This window comes from Suncus etruscus, chromosome 10, assembly GCF_024139225.1.
Source record: "Suncus etruscus isolate mSunEtr1 chromosome 10, mSunEtr1.pri.cur, whole genome shotgun sequence".
Taxonomy (NCBI): domain Eukaryota; kingdom Metazoa; phylum Chordata; class Mammalia; order Eulipotyphla; family Soricidae; genus Suncus; species Suncus etruscus.
Genome location: NC_064857.1, coordinates 87,427,963 through 87,451,427, shown reverse-complemented (window position 1 = coordinate 87,451,427; position 23,465 = coordinate 87,427,963). Strand labels below are relative to the sequence as shown.

The window sequence follows — 23,465 nt, the reverse complement described above, 5'->3', positions numbered from 1 at the left end:
TACCAAATTCAAGAGACCTAGGCAGTGATCCTTGCTCAGGGTCACCAGTAGCAGCAATCAAGCTGTACAGTACCACAGACCTGGGTGATAGTTTGGGACCCAATGCCAGTATAGGTTTGAGAAGAACTGGAACTTCATTTCCAGCTGGTGATGGGGTGTGTGGCTTTCTGGCCAGAGATCAGTGTGAACATGGAGGGTCTATTGGTTATCTCAAAGCACTCTTAGTTGTTGGGTTGTTTTTTTTTTTTCATACACAGGGATGCTTAGGGGTGATTTCTGGCTCAGAAATTATTCCTGTTGATGTAAGTGGGACCATATGGGTTGTAGGAGACTGAGCTTGGCCAGTCTCCTGCAAGGCAAACATCCTATCCATCGTACTATCACTTCAGCCCCCTACAAGGGATCTTAATAGTTACTCTCAACCCACAGGTAGCCCAGCTGTTGGCTAGGAATGAGTAGAACTCTGTTTGGGTACTTACCCTCAAGGTAAGTTACTATGTTGTTATGGAGAATGGAACCCAGTAGGACACCCTCTCTGTATTGCCTTAGAAAGATTACATTCACCAAGATGGTACTTATCAATAACTCTAAACCCTACAGTTAACTCCCATTCTAAGTATAGAATCATTTGGTTGGGATATTAGTTATTTAGTATGATATCCCCAATTTCTCAGGTTAATGTTCTGTATCTCAAAAATATTTTTCTAACTGCAGCCTATTTGAGATAGGACTTCTTTTTTGGGGTGTTTGCTTGTTTCTTGTCCACGTGGCTGTAGTCCTTTTGTCTCTGCTTGTAGAAGTTTTGTTAGGGTTCCAGAACCATTTCTGAACAGAATAATGGAAGCTATAATCAAAGGAAGAGATTAACATTTATTTAGCCACCCTCTTTAATTTTTTTCCTTTATTTTTGCAGGGAGCTTTGAACCATACTTGCTTACTCCTGGCTTTGTACTGAGGAAGCACTTCCCATAGTGCTTAAGGGTGCCACATGTGGTGTTAAGGGATTAAACAGGTCGGCCATGTACAAGTTGGCCTTAATCTCTGTCCTTTTCCTTCAACCCGTTACATTTTATTTTATCAAACACAGCTACCTCTTAAACTGGGTAGCAGTTCTAGTATAGTGTTTCTCAGTCTTTTTCTGACAATGGCCTCCATTCTGATCTTGTTTTTCTCTAGTGGTCCATCCTACCCTATTAGTTAGTCTCATGGAGTGACCCCCCCAATTAATGGAATTTTCATTTGGGGCCCACAGGGGGCTATATAGCTGCTGGTTAATATTGTTATAGTGGATAAAATGAAATATATATATATATATATATATATATATATATATATATATATATATATATAGTTCAGGATCAAACACGACTTAAACACATTATTAGATGTTTTAAGAATGACTGGATGTGTGATTTTTGTTCTCTAAGTATGTGTTTATTTTTAGTTAATATTATTAAGGAGATACTTATAGTCATTCTTTTTAAGACTGGAAAGTTATTTTTTTTTTGGGGGGGTCACACCCTGTGGTCCTCAGAGGTTACTCCTGGCTCTGTGCTCAGAAACCGCTCCTGGCAGGCCTTGGGGGATCATATAGGATGCCGGGATTCGAACCACTGTCCATCCTGGATCAGCTTGATGCAAGGCAAACGCCTTACCACTGTGCTATCACTCCAGCCCCTGGAAAGTTATTTTTTATCCTTTTTTTTTTTGTTTTTTGTTTTTTTTTTTTTTTTTGGGTCACATCAGGGAGCGCTCAGGGGTCACTCCTGGCTCTACGCTCAGAAATCGCCATTGGCAGGCATGGGGGACCATATGGGATGCCGGGATTTGAACCACTGTCCTTCTGGACGAAAGGCAAAAACACCTTACCTCCATGCTATCATTCCGGCCCTTTTTATCCATTCTTAAGGCTAGATTTAATCTAATTTTTTGTGGGTCTTTTCAACTTATAAAAATTACTTTAAATAGACCTAGTTTGGATAGAATTTGCTAATGGCTGCTTTAGATTCTGTACATGAATAAAGAATACTGTAGTATTGTATTTCTTATTTGCAGTAGGATAAAATGCTATTGTAGTACTTTGTGATGGGGGGGCGTGTCTTGGGCCAGCGTTAAGGCATTACTCCTGGTTCTACATTCAGAAATCACTCTTGGCAGGTTCAGGGGACTCTGGGGATCAAAACCAGGTCAGCCCATGCTCACTGACCAGCACATACTCACTGTGCTTTTTACCTTTGTGTATGTTTTATTTTTGTCATGTCCAACTCTGCTAGATTGGGTAACTGAATCTGTATTGGGTCTTTTGTTACTCTCAAAGAAATTTTTGTTGATCATAGTATCTTAGTTTCATAAATAGAAGTTTATGATACTTGTCATCTATCAATTAAGTTGTCAACATCGTTAAATTGGGATTTTAGATATTATTGTTAGTAGCTTACAATTAATTATTTTTATTTATATTTTTCAGTATTATAAGCAGTTGCAGAAAGAATATATCAGTGATGATCATGACAGAAGTATTTCTGTAACTGCACTCTCAGTTCAGATGTTCACTGTTCCTACTCTGGTATGTACTATTTCTTTTATTCTTTCAGTTTTTTGTTCTTTTGTTTTTCAAGAATTTTTCTTTGTGGGGCTGGAGCAATAGTACAATAGTAGGACATTTTCTTCACATATAGCTGATTCAGAGTCAATCTTTGATACTCCATATTGTCCCTTGAGCACTGCCAGGAGTAATTCCTGGGTTCAGAGCCAGAAGTAACCTCAGAGCATTGCTATGTATGCCCCCCCCAATCAAACAAACCCCACAAAATCATTTTCCCCCATAAAATAATTTTTCTTTGTGTTGAGTAAAATTAAAATGATGCCACAGTCACTCTGTAGGCTAATTTATTTGGAAAATAGAATCAGTGGTATCTACATGTAAATAATTTCCTGGTGGTACCCATAAACTAGGAAACTTGTGAACCAAAAAAGAAAAAAAAGAGTTAAGGCATTTACACCTCCTCCCAACCACCCCCAAATCAATACCAAAACAATTTATCTTTTGTTATTTATTTATTTTAATTTTTAGTTATTTAAGTAGGGGGTAGGGAGAATTTCTAGATTAAGATAAATAAAGCTGGACTTTGGGCTGGAGAGATAGTTCAACTGAGTTGTGTACATTGCAATCAGGTCTGGATTTGATCCTTTGTATCACAGATCCTCTGAGTAATCCCTGTGAGCATGAGGCTTTTTTTTTTTTTTTTTTTTGGTTTTTGGGCTGGTGACGCTCAGGGGTTACTCCTGGCTATGCGCTCAGAAGTCGCTCCTGGCTTGGGGGACCATATGGGACGCCGGGGGATCGAACCGCGGTCCGTCCTAGGCTAGCGCAGGTAAGGCAGGCACCTTACCTTTAGCGCCACCGCCCGGGCCCGAGCATGAGGCTTTGAGCATCATTAGGTGTGACCCCAAAACACAATCCCTGTTTGACAGGTGCTTTCAAATATTTGTGTAAAATGGTGCTTAATAGATCTGATAAGAGAGTGAAGAATTTTACTTCTTTTTTATACTGCTTTATTTCTTTTTTCCTTCTCAAAGGCCACAAAAAAGGATTAAGAAGAGAAATTGGATAGTGAGCAAGAGATGTCAGAATAAATATACTGTGATAGAAAATTTGATGTATATGCTTGTCCTTCTTTGCTTATTATGTGATAATAAGATAAATGTTTATATAGGTAATTTGAGAAATGGACTTCAAGTGTCCAAAAGATATTTACTAATAGGAATTTATTTATTTACCAGAAATTGCTTATCTTTAAAATTATGAAACTAAATTTTTAGTAATGTTCAACAAACATTTATTAAAAATGTCTAACCAGTTAAATGAATGAATAAATTAATCACATATCCTAATGGGTTATAAGATAATATAATTGAAAATAATATTCTTAAATTATTCTGCAGGCTCGGCATCTGATTGAAGAGCAGAATGTTATTTCTGTCATTACAGAAACTCTCCTAGAAGTTTTGCCTGAGTACTTGGACAGAAATAATAAATTCAACTTCCAGGGTTATAGCCAGGACAAATTGGGAAGAGTATATGCAGTCATATGTGACCTAAAGTAAGTTATTAAAGTAAAAAAGTGAGGGTACTATTAAAATACAGTGTGCTTTTTTTTTTGTTCTGTCTTTTTTGTTTTTTATTGGGTGTGTATGTGTGTGTGTGTCATACCTGACAGTACTTAGAAAGGTTAGTGAGTGCTTGCACTCAGGAATCACTCCTGGTGATGCTTAGGAATATGAGAATATGGGAAGCTGGGGATTGAACCTAGGTTGACTTCATCTAAGGCAAGCGCCTTACCTGTTGTCTTATTTATGACAGATCTTGATTCAATTCCCGATCCCCTGAGCCAGGAGTGATTTCTAAGCACATATCCAGGAATACCCTTGAGCGTCAATGGGTGTGCCCTCCCCCCCACCCCCAAGAAAAATGGAAAGGAAAAAAGGCTTACAATGGCAAGCACATTTGTGAAAATTATTGTACCTTTAGTAAAGTCATTAAGTCCATGGTAGAATTAGTAAGTTCTTGTTAGCTGTCCATTCTGTTATTTCATTTGTTCCCAAACATTAAGTGGCCTCAGCTAACCATTGGCATCTAAATTGGTGTATTCCTATAGTGATGATAGCATCAAACGAATGTCTAGGAATTCAAAGCACTATTTTTGATACTGCTGCTTTTGTGGATCGTGTCTTCAGCTCCAGGCCTCCTGGAAGGAGGGTTCAAGGGGTGGGTGCCCACACTTGCTCCATAGAAATGCTGGTGATATCAGACCAAATACCTGCATACCTGAAATTTGGTCAGAATGGTGTCTCTGAAGAGAATTATAGAGGAGCAGTGAAGCAGGTCCATAGGCAAAATAGTGATTCTGGGTGATGGATGCAGTAGTTGTGGCTTCGGCAGAATGGGAGCTTGGCCCACTCTCTGCTCCTGAGATTGCCAGCTTCTAGCTGCATGGCCAGTGTATCCATAATTTTTGTTTGTCTTGGGCCATACCCAGCAGTGTTCAGAAATTACTCTTGGCTCTGCATTCAGTTAATACTCTTGGCTGGCTCGATGGACCATGTGGAATGCTGGGGATCAAACCTGGGTCAGCTGCATGCAAGGCAAACACCCGTCCACTGTGCTATTGCTCCACCTCTTGTACTCATGGTTTTTCATGGTTTGGTTTACATTTCTTTTGAGAAAAGAGCGATTTATGTAATAGCATACATCATACACATAGTTTTGACATCCCTTTGAACTTACAGGACTGTCAACTAGTTCTTTGGATGATGTAGGTGTAGAGTTCTAGGAAATCTGGAATGTAGTTGTTCATCTGCAATGGGTTAGATTTCTTCTAAATTTCTTACTTTTTTGGGGGGAGGCACACCCGGTGATGCTCAAGGGGCTACTCCTGGCTTGGGGGACCATATGGGACAAACCAAGGTCCATCCTGGGTTAGCTGGCTGCAAGGCAAAAGCCCTACCACTGTGCTATCACTCCGGCCCCATTTTTGTTTTTCTTTTTTAAATAGGAACCACACACTGAGAACACCAGTGAACCCTGAGTCACTCTTAGCAGTGCTAGAGCTTGTTTATATTATATTACTTGGACCTAGAAGTACTGGGAGCCACAAGGCCAACACTCAAAGTGATCCCCTCAGGAAGTTGTATGATAAGATCAAACTCAACCTCACACATGTTAAGCATGTGCTCTAACACATAAACTCTTTCCCCAACCTCTTTTAGGTTCACTTAATAAGACTACTGAGTGGAAAAGTCAGGTTTAGTTTTGTTTGTTTGTTTGTTTGTTTGTTTTTGGGCCACACCTGGCAGCGCTCAGGGGTTACTCCTGGCTCTACACTCAGAAGTCACTCCTGGCAGGCTTGGGGGACCATATGGGATGCCGGAATTCGAACCACCATCCTTCTGCATGCAAAGCAAATGCCTTACCTCCGTGCTATCTCTCCAGCCCAAGTCAGGTTTAGTTTTACATCTGCCTTACAGCATTCACCTTTTTTTTTATCTAAAGCAGAATAATTTTAGTTCTACCTATAGTTTTAAGATAATGTAAGAAATTTGATAGTTTTGATGAATTAACATTGTATATAGCCCAAAGAATCTTTTTTTTTTTTTGAGGGGGTCACACCTTGCGGCGCTCAGGGATTACTCCTGGCTCTGTGCTCAGAAGTTGCCCCCAGTAGGCTCGGGGGACCATATGGGATGCTGGGATTTGAACCACAGTCCGTTCTGGATCAGCTGCATGCAAGGCAAATGCCCTATCACTATGCTATCTCTCCGACCCCTCAAAGAATCTTAAGATTATTTAAAAATATAGAAAGGAATTATTCTTTTTCTCTTGAATTAATAGATATATTCTGATCAGCAAACCCTCAGTATGGACAGAAAAATTAAGAATGCAGTTTCTTGAAGGCTTCCGATCATTTTTGAAGATTCTTACCTGTATGCAGGTATGATAGTTTTATGTATCAGTGAGATTAATTTATTACTATTTTTTAAAAGTTGTTTATTATATAAAATAATATACTACATTATTTTTAAAAGTTTAGCCATGATTTAAAATTTTTCAGAAAACTCTTGTGTTAAAGAAAATATATAGTAAAATTGAAATAAATTTGAATACCACTGTCCTGATCTTACTTTACGAAACCTTTCTATATCCTTTAATTTATTGTTAATACTATTAATCTTTATCATGTAATCCTGTAGTAAACAGTTTACATACATTGTCTGTTTTGAGCCTTATTGAAGTCTCATGAGGTAATTATTGTACTTAGCAACCATTTTATATATAGGGAACTGAAAAAGTAATCTGTCTAGGCCCCCAAAATAGAAAGTGACAGAACTGAGATTTGACCCATGCATTTTGATCTTAACAACCTGTAAATAAACTATGCATTTATGTTCTTTTATCAACATGAATCCTGATAATGTTGTTTTATCGTAGAGGAAGAATGAAGCAGAACCATAAGAATGTGTTAACCTCTCATTTTTGTTACAGGGAATGGAGGAAATCAGAAGACAGGTTGGTCAACACATTGAGGTAGATCCTGACTGGGAGGCTGCCATTGCTATCCAGATGCAGTTGAAGAATATTTTACTTATGTTCCAAGAGTGGTGTGCTTGTGATGTAAGTTAAATTATGAATAGGATCAGAGTCTTTTTATTGTCCTGATGGTTATTAATAGATTAATTAGGTTGTAGCTTCCTTAATATAAAGTTTTATTACTTAAGTAGTATCTTATGAATTTGAATGTCAGACTACATTTAAATGGAAACTCCAGGCTTTTTGTGATTAATTAGAAAGGGCTCTATTGAGTTCAGTGGTGTAGGGCATATGCTTTGTATGCTACTTACCAGTATTCAGTCCTTGACACCCCAGTCTCTTCCAAAAGTAATTCAGTTTTCTGGTTTTTGGTTTTTGGGTCACACTTGATAGTGCTCAGGGGCTACTCCTGACTCTATGCTCAGAAGTCGCTCCTGGCATGCCGGGATTCGAACCACTGTCCTTTAGCATGCAAGACAAATGCCTTACCGCTGTGCTATCTCTCCGGCCCCCAAGAGTAATTCTTGAGCTAGAGCCAAGACTGAGCCCTGAGCATCAGCAGGAGTGACTTAAAAACAAAATCAGATAGGGGTGAGAAATGCTCTATATAGCTTTGTTTAAATTTGGAAATAGTGAACCAGAAAGGCAGCTGAGAAGGCTGGAGCAAACATGCTTTGCATTCAGAGTTCCTAAATTCTATTTTCAGCATCAAATACACCAGGGGACCTTTGAGCACTAATTGGGGACCCAAAAAATTTAGCTGCAGGAGAAATAGTATAAGGCTTAAAATACATGCTTGCACGCAGTTGACCCACAGTGGTCCAGGTAATCCCCATCATCACAAGGCCCACGTAGTATTACATTCTTTGGTCAGTTGAAAATTGCTAGCAGGGGCCTCTGCCTCCTGTGCACTTCCTAAGAGGTCCCCACCTGAAAGGAAAAAACCCTGAGTTTTGGAATAGTGGTGTTTTGTTTTTTTTTTTTAATGGTGCCTGTTTATTAAGTTAGACATGAATATAAACATAAAATAGAATTATAAGTTTTCATTATTCTTTTTTTGTTTGTTTGTTTTTTGTTTTTTGGGCCACATCCACTTGATGCTCAGGGGTTACTCCTGGCTAAGTGCTCAGAAATTGCCCCTGGCTTAGGGGGACCATATGGGACGCCGGGGGATCGAACCACAGTCCTTCCTTGGCTAGCGCTTGCAAGGCAGACACCTTACCTCTAGCGCCACATCTCCTGCCCAGTTTTCATTTTACTAACAATGTAAAAGTTATACATTTAATGTAAATTAAATGTTAATTAATTTAAGTGAATTAAATGTTATGCATGTTAAGCCATTAAGAAAATTAATTTTAATATATAGAATTAAAATAATTTAAGTAAAATTTTAGGTCACATCCTCATTTTTTGTCTTTTTAATTTTTTTTTTGTTTGTTTGTTTTGTTTTTGAGCCACAACCAGTGACGCTCAGGGGTTACTCCTGGCTGTGCACTCATAAATTGCTTCTGGCTTGGGGGACCATATGGGATGCCAGAGGATCGAACTGCGGTCCATTCTAGGCTAGTGCAGGCAAGGCAGATGCCTTATGCTGTGCTACTGCTCTGGCCCCTCTTTGAATCTTCTGTATCTCCACTCTTCATATTTTACATCTTATTTTAGAAAACACTCTAAATTCTTGCTTTTATGAATTATTGGATTGCTCTTTCAAACTGATATTTGGTCATATTCATGGGCCATTCCTGGGAGTGCTTAAACAGTCGTTCAGTATTAGGAATTAAACTTAGGCTTCTGGCATACTAAGCATCTGCTCCATCTTTTTGAGCCACTTGCTCTGGGTTCTATATTTATTTATTTATTTAGGTTCTATATTTATGATTTTTTTCTTTTGGCCTTCTTAAGTTAATTACAAATACAAAAATTGGAATTGTATCATTTACAATAAGGTTTGGGGAGAGAATGTGTGTTTTCTGTTACTTTCTATTAGGTTACAGATCCTGTGGAGTTAGCTCTACTAAGATGTAGAATAATTTTGTGCTCATATTTAGAAAGTGTTTATTGGGGGCCGGCGTGGTGGCGCTAGAGGCAAGGTGTCTGCCTTGCCAGTGCTAGCGTAGGATGGACCACGGTTCGCGTCCCATATGGTCCCCCAAGCCAGGAGTAACCCCTGAGCGTCACAGGGTGTGGCCCAAAAACCAAAAAAAAAAAAAAAAAAAGAAAGAAAGTGTTTATTGTAAAGTGTTTGTTGTAAAATAATTTTTCAATCTCTGCTTTTTTATTTTCTTTTAGGAAGAACTCTTATTAGTGGCTTATAAAGAATGTCATAAGGCTGTGATGAGATGCAGTTCACATTTTGCATGTAGTAATAAGACAGTAGTACAATTATGTGGTCACACTTTAGAAACTAAGTCCTACAAAGTATCTGAGGATCTTGTAAGCATACATCTACCACTTTCTAGGACTCTTGCAGGTGAGTGTTCTTTGCATTTTCTATTCAGAGTAATAAAATAATTTCCATTTTATTCTAAGCTCAGTATGTACAGACACACCACGATTTTGCACTAAAGTTTAGAGCTATCACTATCCTTGTTCTTCAAACTGTTGTTAGAACATCTCTAAGGATGCTTGTTTACCGAGGCATTTTGCTAATGTGGACAAATAATAGATCTATATAGCCTGAATGTAAGGAATAATTCATCATCTCTACCATATTTAAATATAGTAAAATCTCACTGGTTCTTATATATATTCTTATATATATATTTTTTTGTTTTGTTTTTTGTTTTTTGGGCCACACCCGGTGACTCTCAGAGGTTACTCCTGGCTATCGCTCAGAAATAGCTCCTGGCTTGGGGGACCATATGGGATGCTGGGGATCAAACCCAGGTCCCAGGTCCGTCCTGGGTCAGCCACGTGCAAGGCAAATGCCATATCACTGTGCTATTGCTCAGGTTCCTCTTTTTGTTTTTTAAAACAATTTTATTATTGTAAATATTTACATATTTAAAGTAATATGTTACATATTAAAGTAATATTTATAATGGGTGGCATGTAGTTATTTAATTTTAATTTTTAAAACAGGAGTCATATCTGGTAATACTCATGGGAACTTCCAGTGCAGTGTTCAGGGTCCAGGAGATGCCAGGAATCAAACTTTGGCCTCCTGCATCCAGAGCATGGACTCAAGCTCTTTAAACCATCTCCTTGGTCTTATATTTCATTTTAATTGTAAAATGTACATAAGATTTACCATTTTAAGTGTAGTTCAGTGGCTTTAGGTGATATTTCATTGTTAAAAAAAAATAACCATCTACAGAGTGTTTTTTTTCCCAAACTAAAACTCTATAATACTCATTCAATTCTCCTATTCTTCCCTCCCTGAAGTTCCCAGTTCTTGTATCTTCTTACTTTATTTTTTAACTACTTTTGCCCAGAGGGCTAGAGATATATAAAGGGAATAATGTATTTTCTTTAGCACACAGCTGTTCCAGATTCAATTTCTGGCATCACTTATGGTCCAATGTGCACTGCCAAGAGTGATTCCTGAACACAGAATGAGGAGTTAGCCCTTAACACTGCTGAGTGTGACTTTAAAACAACAGAACAAAATGGGGTCAGAGTGACAGCACAGTAATAGGGCACTTGCCTTGCATGCAGTCAACCCAGATTCAATCTCCAGCATCCCACCCATATGGTCACTCAAGCCTCCCAGAAGTGATTTCTGAGCACAGAGCCTGGAGTAATCTGTGAGCACTGCTGGGTGTGGCCCCCAAACAAACAAAACAAAACAAAAAGATGTAAAACTGTTTGGACCAAAACATTGCACAATGGGTAGGACATTCCCTCTCATACAGCCAACCTGTGTTCAATCCCTGGCTCCCCTATAGTTCCCCGAACTGCCAGTAGAGATTCCTGAGCTCAGATCCAGGAGTAAACCCTGAGTGCCACTGGGTGTGGCCCAAAAACAAAACAACAGCAACAACAGCAAAATGTATACTTACCTTTTTGTAACTGTTATAACTGGTTTAATTAATATATATTTATGACCTATGTCAGTTTCTTTTTTTAAACCTGAAAAATATACATGTAGTTTACTCTGGTTTAGTCACTGGCACTGTGTATGTTACACTAAGCACTGGTAGATTAATCACTGGGTACACAACCCAGAAGTAAGGCCTGAGCTGCGTGTAGCCCAAATACTAATAAAAGAAAAAAATGAAGTAGTTTGTATTTTAAGATGTCTTTTTCGGCTTATTAAGTATATATATAAGTCACATTGATTTCTATACTTAATTAATTACTTAGGTAGCAGAAAGACTGGTTTTACTGACTCATCTTTTTTTAATGATAGGTCTTCATGTACGTTTAAGCAGACTGGGTGCTGTTTCAAGATTACATGAATTTGTACCTTTTGTAAGTGAATCTATTAAGTTTATTTGCATATGTTCTAACTATAGACACTCATTGGTTGATAAGTGGATATAAATCTTAAGATTTTTGAAATTTTCCTAAGTAATTCTCAATTTATATATGTACATAACACATTGAAATCTGAATCACAGAGTTAGGTAAGGCTTTCCATATTATTTATTACTCCTGGCTTTTTGCTCAGAAATCACCCCTAGTGGGCTGGGAGACCACATGGCTTTCGGGTTATTGGACTGTGTCAGTCCTAGGATGGCTGCATGCAAGACGAACACCCTACCACTGTGCTATTGCTCCGGCCCCACGGTTTTCCATTTTAAAGAAGAAACAGTAATTTTTAGGGCTTTGAGAAACATAACTTTTAGACACATCCAAACACTCTGAGAAATAATAAGATTGATCTCACTCTGTTTCAGGAGGACTTCCAAATAGAGGTACTAGTAGAATACCCTTTGCGCTGCTTGGTATTAGTTGCCCAAGTTGTTGCTGAAATGTGGCGAAGAAATGGACTTTCTCTCATTAGCCAGGTATGACAAGACCTATTAATTTACATATATAAATGTATTCTTGATCTGTTTTTATTTTCTTCTTTTTTATATATTTTTATATATAATTACTTTATGTAGCACTGTAGTTACAAAATTGTTCATGGTTGGGTTTCAGTCATAGAATGTATACCACCCTTCACCAATGCACAATTCCTACCACCAATATCCTAGTTTGGGTTTGCACGCGTGCGTGTGTGTGTGTGTGTGTGTGTGTGTGTGTGTGTGTGTGTGTGTGTGTGTCCCTCAGTGCTGCTGAGTATTTATTATATGTTCTTTGTGTCAGTTCAGAAAAGAAAGAACTAGGGACCCTATACACATTTCTTTTGTGCTATTAAATGAAAAATTAGGTATCATAAGAAACCTGTCCCTTAACATTTTTAACAATAACCTTATTGCAAACCTATAGTCTTTTCACTCTCTCTGTAAATTGAAACCTAAGAGACACCAAATCATTGAAACTCCCAGGTACACTGGTTTTTCGGATGCAGGCTGAATCATCCCAGTTATGCACTTCCTGAAGCACATTGCCTCATGAGGCCATACATCATCTCTTCAAATGGTGATGGGATTAGTGTTGAAATATTGTCTGCCTGAAACCCAATCATAAATAGCTTTGTAGGGGCCAGAGCGGTGCCGTTTGGCTTGCCAAGCAGCTGACCTAGGATGGACCTAGGTTTATCCCATATGGTCCCTAATCTAGAAGTGATTTCTGAGTGCATAGCCAGGAGTAACTCCCGAGCATCACCGGGTATGGCCCAAAAAAAAAAAAAAAAAAAAAAAAAAAGCTTTGTAATCTCAGAATAACAAAATACGAATTAAAAATTAAAAGAAAAGGGGCCGGAGAGATAGCATGGAGGTAAGGCGTTTGCCTTTCATGCAGGAGGTCATCGGTTCGAATCCCGGCGCCCCATATGGTCCCCTGTGCCTGCCAGGAGCAATTTCTGAGCCTGGAGCCAGGAATAACCCCTGAGCACTGCCAGGTGTGACCCAAAAACCAAAAAAAAAAAAAATTAAAAGAAAATAAGTGAATACACAATACTGACATCCCAGAAGGAGCACAGAAAATTAAATGGGAAACAGAAGGTGCAGCTAGCAACAAAGCAGCTCAGTAAATCTTCATACAATGACTTACAGAACACCTGTGTGAAATACAACAGTTTTCCCAAAGTTTCATTTGCTAAACTATTTTTGATAATTCCATTTACCATTTTATTGTAACAAGCAATATAAAATAAATTACTTTGTGTCTATTACGGGGTTAGGTGTTGAATGAGGATGGGAAACTGGGGACAAAAGTGGAGAGAAGGTCACACTTGTGGTAGGGTTGATGTTGGAATATTGAATGTCCAAAACAAAATTGTGTTTTATGAACAGTTTTGTAAATACAGTGCTCAAATTAAAAATAAATTAAAATTGATAATACAAAGAAAGTTGCATATAATTTTCTTTCTATGTTAGAGCAGAAAATAAGAAATCCTTTTCCTAAAAACAACTTGTGGAGTTACCACTTGGGAAAAAAAATGGTGCTTCCATTGATTGTAGAATATGTAACAATTGTTTGCTATTATTTCATTGAGGTTTTAAACTTAGATATAATTCACTTATTTTCTTTTAATTTTTAATTTGTACTTAGTCACTCTGAGATTACAAAGCTGTTTATGTTTGGGTTTCAGGCATACAATATTTCAGCACTGATCCCATCACTTGTGTCTACTTTCCTCAACTAATGCCCTTCCTTCCCTTTACAGTTTTGTTTGCCTCCCACCTACCATACTACTCCTAGGAGAGGTGCTTTTTATTTTTGTTTAATTTTTGCACTGTGGTTTACAATACTGCTGCTGCAGGTTTCAGTTATAACATTTTAACACCTTTCTGCATCACTTCTTTCTTTTACATACATCCTTCTACCATAGTCATTGTCCGTGTGTGTCTCCCCCTCCAATTCCCCCCCCCCCTTTCCTATCCCCCTGCCACCTCAAGTGGCATGTTTCCTACTAAATACCAGTCCTCTTGTTCTTTGTTTCCAATGTCTTTGGGCATTCATTATTCCAATATTATGTTTCTTTATATCAGGCATATGAGAGAGATCATTCTGTGTTGGTCTTTCTTCCTCAGTCTAACTTCACTTAGCATGATACTCTTTTTTTTTTTTTTTTTTTTTTTTTTTTTTTTTTTTTTTTTTTTTTTGTGGTTTTTGGGTCACACCTGGCAGCACTCAGGGGTTATTCCTGGTTCCATGCTCAGAAATTGCTCCTGGCAGGCACGGGGGACCATATGGGACACCGGGATTCGAACTGATGACCTCCTGCATGAAAGGCAAACACCTTACCTCCATGCTATCTCTCCGGGCCCAGCATGATACTCTTATACTCTTTAGGAACCTCCATGTATCAGAAAATTGCATGACTATCTTTTATTTTTTTTGTTTTTTTTTGGGGCCACACCTGGTGTTGCTCAGGGGTTACTCCTGGCTGTCTGCTCAGAAATAGCTCCTGGCAGGCACAGGGGACCATATGGGACACCGGGATTCGAACCAACCACCTTTGGCCCTGGATCGTCTGCTTGCAAGGCAAACACTGCTGTGCTATCTCTCCGGGCCCATGACTATCTTTTCTATGGCCAAATAATATTCTATTGTGTATATGAGATACAATTCCTTGCGGGGTCTCAAACTCGTGGCCCGCAGACTGCAAACAGCCTTCTGTACAACATTTTGTGGCCCTGCCCTAGAGGAATCTTTTTTTGTTTTGTTTTGTTTTAGTTGTTTGGGTCACACCCCCCAATGTTCAAGGCTTACTATTGACTTTGCACTCAAGGATCACCCCGACTTTGCCTCCTGCGGTAAATTGAGTTTGAGTCTCCTGGTTTAGAGTATTTGGAGTAACATTCATACTTTAAATTTTGTTTTGTTTTGTTTTGTTTTTTGTTTTTTTTGGGGGCCACACCTGGCAGTGCTCAGGGGTTACTCCTGGCTATCTGCTCAGAAATCGCCCCTGGCAGGCACTGGGTACCATATGGGATGCCGGGATTCAAACCAACCACCTTAGGTCCTGGATCGGCTGCTTGCAAGGCAAACGCCACTGTGCTATCTCTCTGGCCCTTATACTTTAAATTTTTAAAATTTTGTTTGTTTGGGGACCAACACTCGATGATGCTCAGGTGCTAATCCTAGCTCTGCACCCAGGACTCACTCCTAGCACTGCTTGGGGAACCATTTAGATTGCCTAGAATCAAAAACTCAGTAAGCAAATGCCTTACTTGCTGTACTATCTCTCTAGTCTCCAAAATGTTAAATTTATTTTATTTTGTTTGGTTTGGTTTGGTTTGGTTTGATTTGGTTTTTGGGTCACACCCTGTGGTGTTCAGGGATTAATCCTGGCTCTGTATACAGAAATAGCTTAGAGGACCATATGGGATACTGGAAATCGAACCACCGTCAGTCCTGGGTCGGCCGCATGCAAGGCAAATGCCCTACCACTGTGCTATCTCTCCAGCCTCAAATTCATTTATGTCTCCAATTCACACACATGTACATAATACACATAAATAATTTCAAAGTTTTTTATGTCTTTATTTGTTTTTGTTTTGAGGCCACACGGGCAATATTCAGGGCTCACTCCTGGCTTTGTTGCTAGGGATCAGTACTGGGAAGTTCAGGGATCATATGGGGTGCCAGGATTGAACTTGGTTTAGCTGTGTACAAAGTAATTGCCCTACTTGTTTTACTATTGTTCTTGCCACAGCATATTTCCTTTTAAACATACAAATACCCTATGATTGTAGAAATACAACTTGCTTTTTTTTTAACCTCTTAAGGAGCTTTTGGAATTACTAAGAGAAATTTTTTTTTTTCTAAGAGAAATTTTTAAGAATTAGTTTCTGGGTCTGGAGAGATAGCATGGAGGTAAGGCATTTGCCTTTCATGCAGACGCTCATTGTTTCGAAACCTGGCGTCCCATAGGAGTGACCCCTGAGCGCTGCCAGGTGTGACCCAAAAACAAAACAAATTAAACAAAACAACAACAACAAAAAAGAATTAGTTTCTATTCAGAGTTTTGTTTGAAAGAAAATAATTTAGCATCTGTTTTACATTTTATTTTTTAGGTGTTTTATTACCAGGATGTTAAGTGCAGAGAAGAAATGTATGATAAAGATATTATCATGCTTCAGGTATCTTTTAAATAACTTTAGCGGTTATGTTTCAATCTTTCTTCAGAGATTCCTTGTGAAAAGAAAATATATTTTAACTTTATTTGCTTAAAATTTTTTATTGTTAAAATTTCTATTTATTTATTTATTTATTTGGGGTGGGGGGCACAGGAGTTTATTTCTGGCTTTGGCAGGCTTAGAGGACCATATGGGATGCCGGGAATCAAACCCAGGTCTGTCCTGGGTCAGCTGCTACTGCTGTGCTATCACTCTGGCCCCAATTTTATATATTTTAGAAATGCAAGGGCAATTTACATTCTTTTGTTTGTTTGTTTGTTTGTTTTTTGTTTTTGGGCCACACCCGGCGTTGCTCAGGGGTTACTCCTGGCTATCTGCTCAGAAATAGCTCCTGGCACAGGGGACCATATGGGACACCGGGATTCGAACCAACCACCCTTGGTTCTGGATCGGTTGCTTGCAAGGCAAACGCCGCTGTGCTATCTCTCCGGGCCCGCAATTTACATTCTTATATAATTTCACTTTATAATTTTATGACCATCCTATAGTTGATATTACAAACAAAATGTTTTCTCATTGTATACATGAGAGTTGTGATACTGTATTTCTTTTGCAGATTGGTGCATCTTTAATGGATCCCAACAAGTTTTTGTTACTGGTGCTTCAGAGGTATGAACTTGCTGATGCTTTTAACAAAACTCTATCTACAAAAGACCAGGTAAATAACATAATATTGCTCATAAACTTTGATTTTAATTCCAAAGCAAATTATTATTAACAGATTGTTCTTGAGTACTTACTTGAACTTGTTGAATTTTTGATGTTAAAGAAGGGAATTATATTTATTGCTTTCATATAAAGGAAAATACTGGACTGGGTAGGATAAATGCGATTCATAAATATATACTAATTAAAGTTTGGGATTCTTACTAACTAAACATTTTTCATTTCTTTAGGATTTAATTAAGCAATATAACACATTAATAGAAGAAATGCTTCAAGTCCTCATCTATATTGTGGGTAAGACAAATTTTGAAATAAACCATGGCTTAAATTTTTAAGTGTGAATATTAATAAGAACTGTAATTTATCACTTACTCTTCTCCTGAATATGGCATAGTGAGCGATAGAGTGACTATAATTAATATGTTTAAAAACACACCTTTTGAGACACACCAAAGGAATAATACAGCAAGTAGGACATTTGCTTTGCATGTGGCCAAACCTGACTTGATCCCTGGCATCCCATATGGTTACCCAAGCCCACCAGGAGTGATTCCTGAGTACAGAGCCAGGAGTAACTCCTGAGTACCCATTCCAAAAATATGCCATTAGGGGCCTACCCACTATACTTTAAGTAGTTCAGTGGGTAGGCTTTTACCTCCAAGCAGCCAAAACAGGAGTGGTCCTTGAGCAAAGAATCAGGAATAAGTCCTGAGCACTATCATGTAAGACCCCAAAGCAAAATATATAATAAAAATCTATCTTTAAAACAAAGTACAATTGGTTTGAGAGATTATTCAAAGAATAGAGTTCATCTTTTGCTTTTTTGAGCCTTACATTTTGTCCTGGCACCACGTGATTCATCAAACATCACAGGGTGTGACTTCAATCAAAAGAAGGAGAAAGAAAGATATAATTGTGAAGTGCAGCTAAGGCTAGCTATTGAGCTCACTGGTGGGGCCTCCAGGTTGGATCCCTGCATTATCTGGTGCCTCCAAGCTGGCTAGATGTTTCCTTGCATGCAAGAATTGGATCCTCTGCATCACATGGTTTTTGAGCCATGCTGGGAGTAGCTTCAGAGCCTCCACATTCCGTTAAGTATGGTCCCCACTGTAATAACAAACAGCAAAAATAAAAGAAAAAATTTTAATTGGTTCTCAAGATTTAATAAAAAAGATCTTGGGTAGAGGGAGGAGTGAGGAAGGGAGAGGAAAAGGGGACCATCCTACAAAATGGGGTTTAGTCTGAGTGAGGAGCAGTGTATGTAAAGGTGAGTGTCTGTCCTGTGAGGAATGGAACCAGGGTGCTTTAGGAGCAGGTGGCCACAGCTGGAGCCAGACTCTCAAAGGTTCATTCTAAAGTTCTGAAGCCTCTGGGGTCCAGACAACGAGGCCAAAAAAAAAAAAGACTCATATTAGGAATAGTTTGTTACTGCTGGTGGTCTTTGCCCATGCCACATGCATAGGCTGCCTAGGTTCAGACAATATGTTTAAGGGTCAGAGAGATAGTACAGTGGGTAAGGCTCTTGCTCTGCATGCAGTGGATCTAGGTTTGTTCCTTAGCACCAGAAGCCTTCACCATAGAGCCAGGAATAAGCATCTAGCATAGCTGGTGAGGCCCCAAAACAAACAAAAAAACTATATCTTTTACTTCTATATTTTTTGATACCTGATTATAATTGGGGATTTGTTTCAACTGGGCTAACTATATCTAACTGGGATATAATTATCCGAGTTAGAAGAGAGACAAAAATATATGTAGGTTTAAGAAAATTAGTCTTTAACTGTAATCTAACTAAATTATTTGTACCAATATTGACCATTTTACTTTTGTTTACCGATAATGCAGTCTCTGTTGCTTTCACCAGTAAACTGGTTCTTGACTTTCTATTTTGACTTATTTTTCTGATTTCTATTTTTTTTTATTTTGTTTGTTTTCCCTTTTCTTTATTTTTCTGATTTCTTACTTCATGGCAGCTGATACTGCTTTATATTAATAATTCCTTTTAAGGATTTTTGCCATTAGGTAAATCTGAAAACACAGATTTATTTTACATGTTATTTGCCAGAAGCTTTATTGCTGGACTGGCTGATTTCTCAGCAGGACTTGTAACTTTCGTTGCTAAAATCTTTTTTTTTTTAATCACATTTCTTTTATTTATTTATTTATTTATTTATTTTAGTTTGTTTTGTTTTTTGGGTCACACCTGGCAGTGCTCAGGGGTTACTCCTGGCTCTATGCTCAGAAATCACTCTTGGCAGCTCGGGGGACCATATGGGATGCTGGGATTCGAACTACCGACCTTCTGCATGCAAGTCAAACGCCCTACCTCTATGCTATCTCTCCAGCCCCTTCTTTTATTTTTTTTAAATATCTTTATTTAAACACCTTGATTACAAATATGATTGTATTGGGCCCGGAGAGATAGCACAGCGGTGTTTGCCTTGCAAGCAGCCGATCCAGGACCAAAGGTGGTTGGTTCGAATCCCGGTGTCCCATATGGTCCCCGGTGCCTGCCAGGAGCTATTACTGAGCAGACAGCCAGGAGTAACCCCTGAGCACTGCCGGGTGTGGCCCAAACACCAAAAAAACAAAACAAAACAAATATGATTGTAGTTGGGTTTCAGTTATGTAACAAACACCCCCATTCACCGGTGCAACATTTCCACCACCAGTGTTCCAAATCTCCCTCCTCCCCACCCCACCCCCACCTGTACTCAAAACAGGCTTTCCACTTCCCTCATTCATTCACATTGTTATGATAGTTCTCAGTGTAGTTATTTCTCTAACTGCACTACCACTCTTTGTGGTGAGCTTCATGTCATGAGCTGGACCTTCGAGCCCTCCTTTCTTTGTCTCTGAGGATTATTACAAAAATGTTTTTATTTTTCTTAAAACCCATTTGCTAATCTCTCATTGGGTGCATATATGTTTAGTAGTGTGATTTCTTCCTGTTGCACATATCCCTTGATCAGTACGAAGTGTCCATCTTTGTCCCTTACAACTTTTCTGAGTCTAAATTTGCTGTCATCAGATATTAATATGGCCACCCAGCTTCTTTAAGGGTGTTGTTTGCTTGGATGATTTTTCTCCCACCTTTGATTTTGAGTTTATGTTTGTTCTGACTATTCAGGTATGTTTCTTGTAGGCAGCAGAAGGTTGGATTTATCTTTTTGATCCATTTAGCCACTCTGGTTCTCTTAACTGGTGCATTTAGTCCATTGACATTGAGGGAGATGATTGTCATGGGATTTAATGTCATCTTTGTGTATAAGTTTGGCGTGTCTGTTGGTCTGTCTTGTCTTAAAGTAGACCTTTCAGTTTTTCCTTTCAAGCTGGTTTTGCATCTGTAAAGTTTCTGAGCTGTTGCTTATCCGTGAAGCTATGTATCCTTCCTTCAAACCTAAACATGAGTCGGGCTGGGTGCAGTATTCTAGGTGAAGCCTCCATTTCGTTCAGTCTTGTCACAATATCCCACCACTATCTTCAGGCCTTAAGAATTTCTTGTGACATGTCTGCTGTAAGTCTTATGGATGCTCCTTTGAATGTAATTTCCCTTTTTGTTCTTGCTGCTTTTAGTATTCTATCTCTATCTGTAGGATTCGTCATTGTGACTAGGCTGTGTCTTGGAGTGTTTTTCTTTGGGTATCTTTTAGCTGGTACTCTTTGGGCATGCAGGATTTGATTGCATGCAGTCTTTAGCTCTGGGAGTTTCTCTGTGATGATGTCTTTGACTGTTGATTCTTCCTGTGGATCCCCTTCCTGGGTCTCTGGCACTCCAATGATTCTTTTCTTTTTTTTTTTTTTTTTTTTTTGGTTTTTGGGTCACACCCAGCAGTGCTCAGGGGTTACTCCTGGCTCTACACTCAGAAATCACTCCTGGCAGGTTCGGGGGACCATATGGGATGCTGGGATTCAAACCACAGTCCTTCTGCGTCTAAGGCAAACGCCTTACTGCCGTGCTCTCTGCCCCCCCCTTTTTTTTTATTTTTGGCTCACAACCGGCAGTGCTCAGGGGTTACTCTGGTTCTACGCTCAGAAATTGCCCTGGCAGGCTCAGGGGACCATATGGGATGCCAGGATTTGAACCACTGTCCTTTTGCATGCAAGACAAATGCCTTGCCTCCATGCTATCTCTCCGGCCCAAGACTTCTATTTTCATCTCTTCACATTCTTTGAGTATTTTTTCCATTGTATGATCGTTTGCCTTAATGTTCTTTTCCAGGGGCCAGAGAGATAGCATGGAGGTAGGACCTTGCTTTCAGAAGGACGGTGGTTCGAATCCCAACATGGTCCCCCGAGCCTGCCAGGAACAATTTCTGAGTGTAGAGCCAGGAGTAACCCCTGAGTGGCACCGGGTGTGACCCCCCCCCCCAAAAAAAATCTCAGAAATTGGCCCTTGCATGGATGTTTTATATGCAAATATTATCTCCCACTCATTTGGTGTCTTTTCATTTTAGCCCAACTTTCTAAAACTCAGAAATTGGCCCATTTATGGATGTTTTCTGTGTAAATATTATCTCCCACTCAGTAGGGTATCTTTTCGTTTTAGCTCAGCTTTCTTTCTTTATTTTTCTTGGTTTTTGGTTTTTGGGCCACATACAGTGATGCTCAGGGGTTACTCCTGGCTCTGCGCTCAGAAATCGCTCCTGGCTTGGGGGATCATATGGGATGCTGGGATATCGAACTGCAGTTCATCCTTGGTCAGCCGCCTACAAGGCAACTCCCTGCTGGTATGCTATCCCTAGCCTAACTTTCTTGTCATTCAAAAGTTTTAATTTGATGTTGTCTATGGAAAACAGTATGGAGATTTCTTAGAAAAGTAAAATAGAGGGGCCAGGAAGGTGGCGCTATAGGTAAGGTGTCTGCCTTGCAAGCGCTAGCGTAGGATGGACCGCGGTTCGATCCCCCGGTATCCCATATGGTCCCCCCAAGCCAGGGGCGATTTCTGAGCGCATAGCCAGGAGTTACCCCTGAGCGTCAAATGAGTGTGGCCCAAAAACCAAAAAAAAAAAAAAAAAAAAAAAAAGAAAAGAAAAGAAAAATAGAGCATCTGTGTGATCCAGTGATCTTACTTCTTGGCATCTACACCCAGAATACAAAAACATTTATTCAAAAGGATTTATGCACACCTATATTCATTGCAACACTTAGTTTAATAACCAGTATATGGAAACACCCCCAATGTCTAATGGGAGATGAATGAATAAAGAAGTTGTGAGATATAGATACACAATGTAGCCATAAAAAAAGATGAACTCTTGCCTTTCATTGCAACCTGGATGTAACTAGAGTCAAGTTAAGAAAAGTAAGTCAGAGGGAAAAGGATAAATACCAGATAATATCACTTATCTGATATAGAGATAAACAAAATAGGAATAGACAGTATTGACTAAGCGTTGGCCAGGATTACAGAACTGAAACCACTAAGCAAGGGAGGAGAGGAGATGGGAAAGAACAAAAGGTAGAAGGGGCAATAGCATAAGGATATTGGTAGATGGTCTTAGGCACATTAGTAGTAAAATGTGGTATTTGTGTACATCAAAACCACTGTAAATGTTAAACCACTAGGGTAAACCTATGATTATATATGATTTTAAAAGTTAATTATAAGTATAATTTTAAAAACATAAAATGATGGGCTGGAGAGATAACACAGCAGTAGGGCATTTGCCTTGCATGCGGCCGACACAGTTCGATTCCTGGCATCCCATATGGTGTACCCATATGATCTGCAGAGCCAGGAGTAGCTGCTGAGCACTGCCGAGAATGGCCCAAAAACCAACCAACCAATCAAACAGTAAAGATTAAAAATATATAAAAAGATAATTTCATAGAAATTTATAAAAAAATGTGCTGAAGCAGTAGCACAGTGGAGAGGGTGTTTGCCTTGCATATGGCTGATCTGGATTTGATCTCTGGCTTCTTATATGGTTCCACAGCCTGCCAGGAGTGATTCCTGAGTGCAGAACTATGAATCATTCCTGTGCCTGCTGGTTGTGGCCAAAAAAACAAACAAATTATGTGAAATTATTTTGTTTCACTGTTTCTCACTTTGATCTTTTTTTTTCTTTTCCTTTTTTTATATAAGTATATAAAGACCACCTGCATGCCCCTTCAGATCTTTTTTAGAGTTTTCCTCTGTCTTCTAGCAAACAGACTTTTTCAGAGTTCATAACAGAGCCAAATAATTTTTGTATCATCTTATAGACTTCATTTAATACAATAATCTTTGTAAGTCATCATGTAGTAAAGATTTACCATATTTTCCGGCATATAAGACGACTTTTGAAACAAAAAAAAGGTCAACCGAAAATCGGGGGTCATCTTATATGCCAAGTATATCCCAAAAAATGTTTCAGTATGCTGCTAAATGAAACAAACAAAAAAAATTAGGCCGCAGAGTTTCCAAATCTCTTTCTTGGAGGCTCCCAAACAGTACTCAGGAGATCTGGGGGCCACTTCTGGCAAAACCCAGCTAACCTTGTTGGTGGTTCAGTGCTAGGGTCGGAGGA

The 23,465-nt window shown here is 39.0% G+C and overlaps 1 protein-coding gene across 1 annotated transcript in view; it reads left to right on the top strand.

The window, feature by feature from the left end:
• UBR1 (ubiquitin protein ligase E3 component n-recognin 1) overlaps window positions 1-23,465 on the top strand; it is a 152,732-nt gene that overhangs the window by 47,268 nt on the left and 81,999 nt on the right. Inside the window, exons 11-20 of the mRNA XM_049782441.1 lie at window positions 2,468-2,566; window positions 3,946-4,103; window positions 6,392-6,491; window positions 7,043-7,171; window positions 9,377-9,557; window positions 11,439-11,500; window positions 11,929-12,039; window positions 16,165-16,230; window positions 16,844-16,945; window positions 17,184-17,247. Coding sequence (XP_049638398.1) covers window positions 2,468-2,566; window positions 3,946-4,103; window positions 6,392-6,491; window positions 7,043-7,171; window positions 9,377-9,557; window positions 11,439-11,500; window positions 11,929-12,039; window positions 16,165-16,230; window positions 16,844-16,945; window positions 17,184-17,247 — 1,072 coding nt within the window. The remainder of the gene's footprint in view (window positions 1-2,467; window positions 2,567-3,945; window positions 4,104-6,391; window positions 6,492-7,042; window positions 7,172-9,376; window positions 9,558-11,438; window positions 11,501-11,928; window positions 12,040-16,164; window positions 16,231-16,843; window positions 16,946-17,183; window positions 17,248-23,465) is intronic.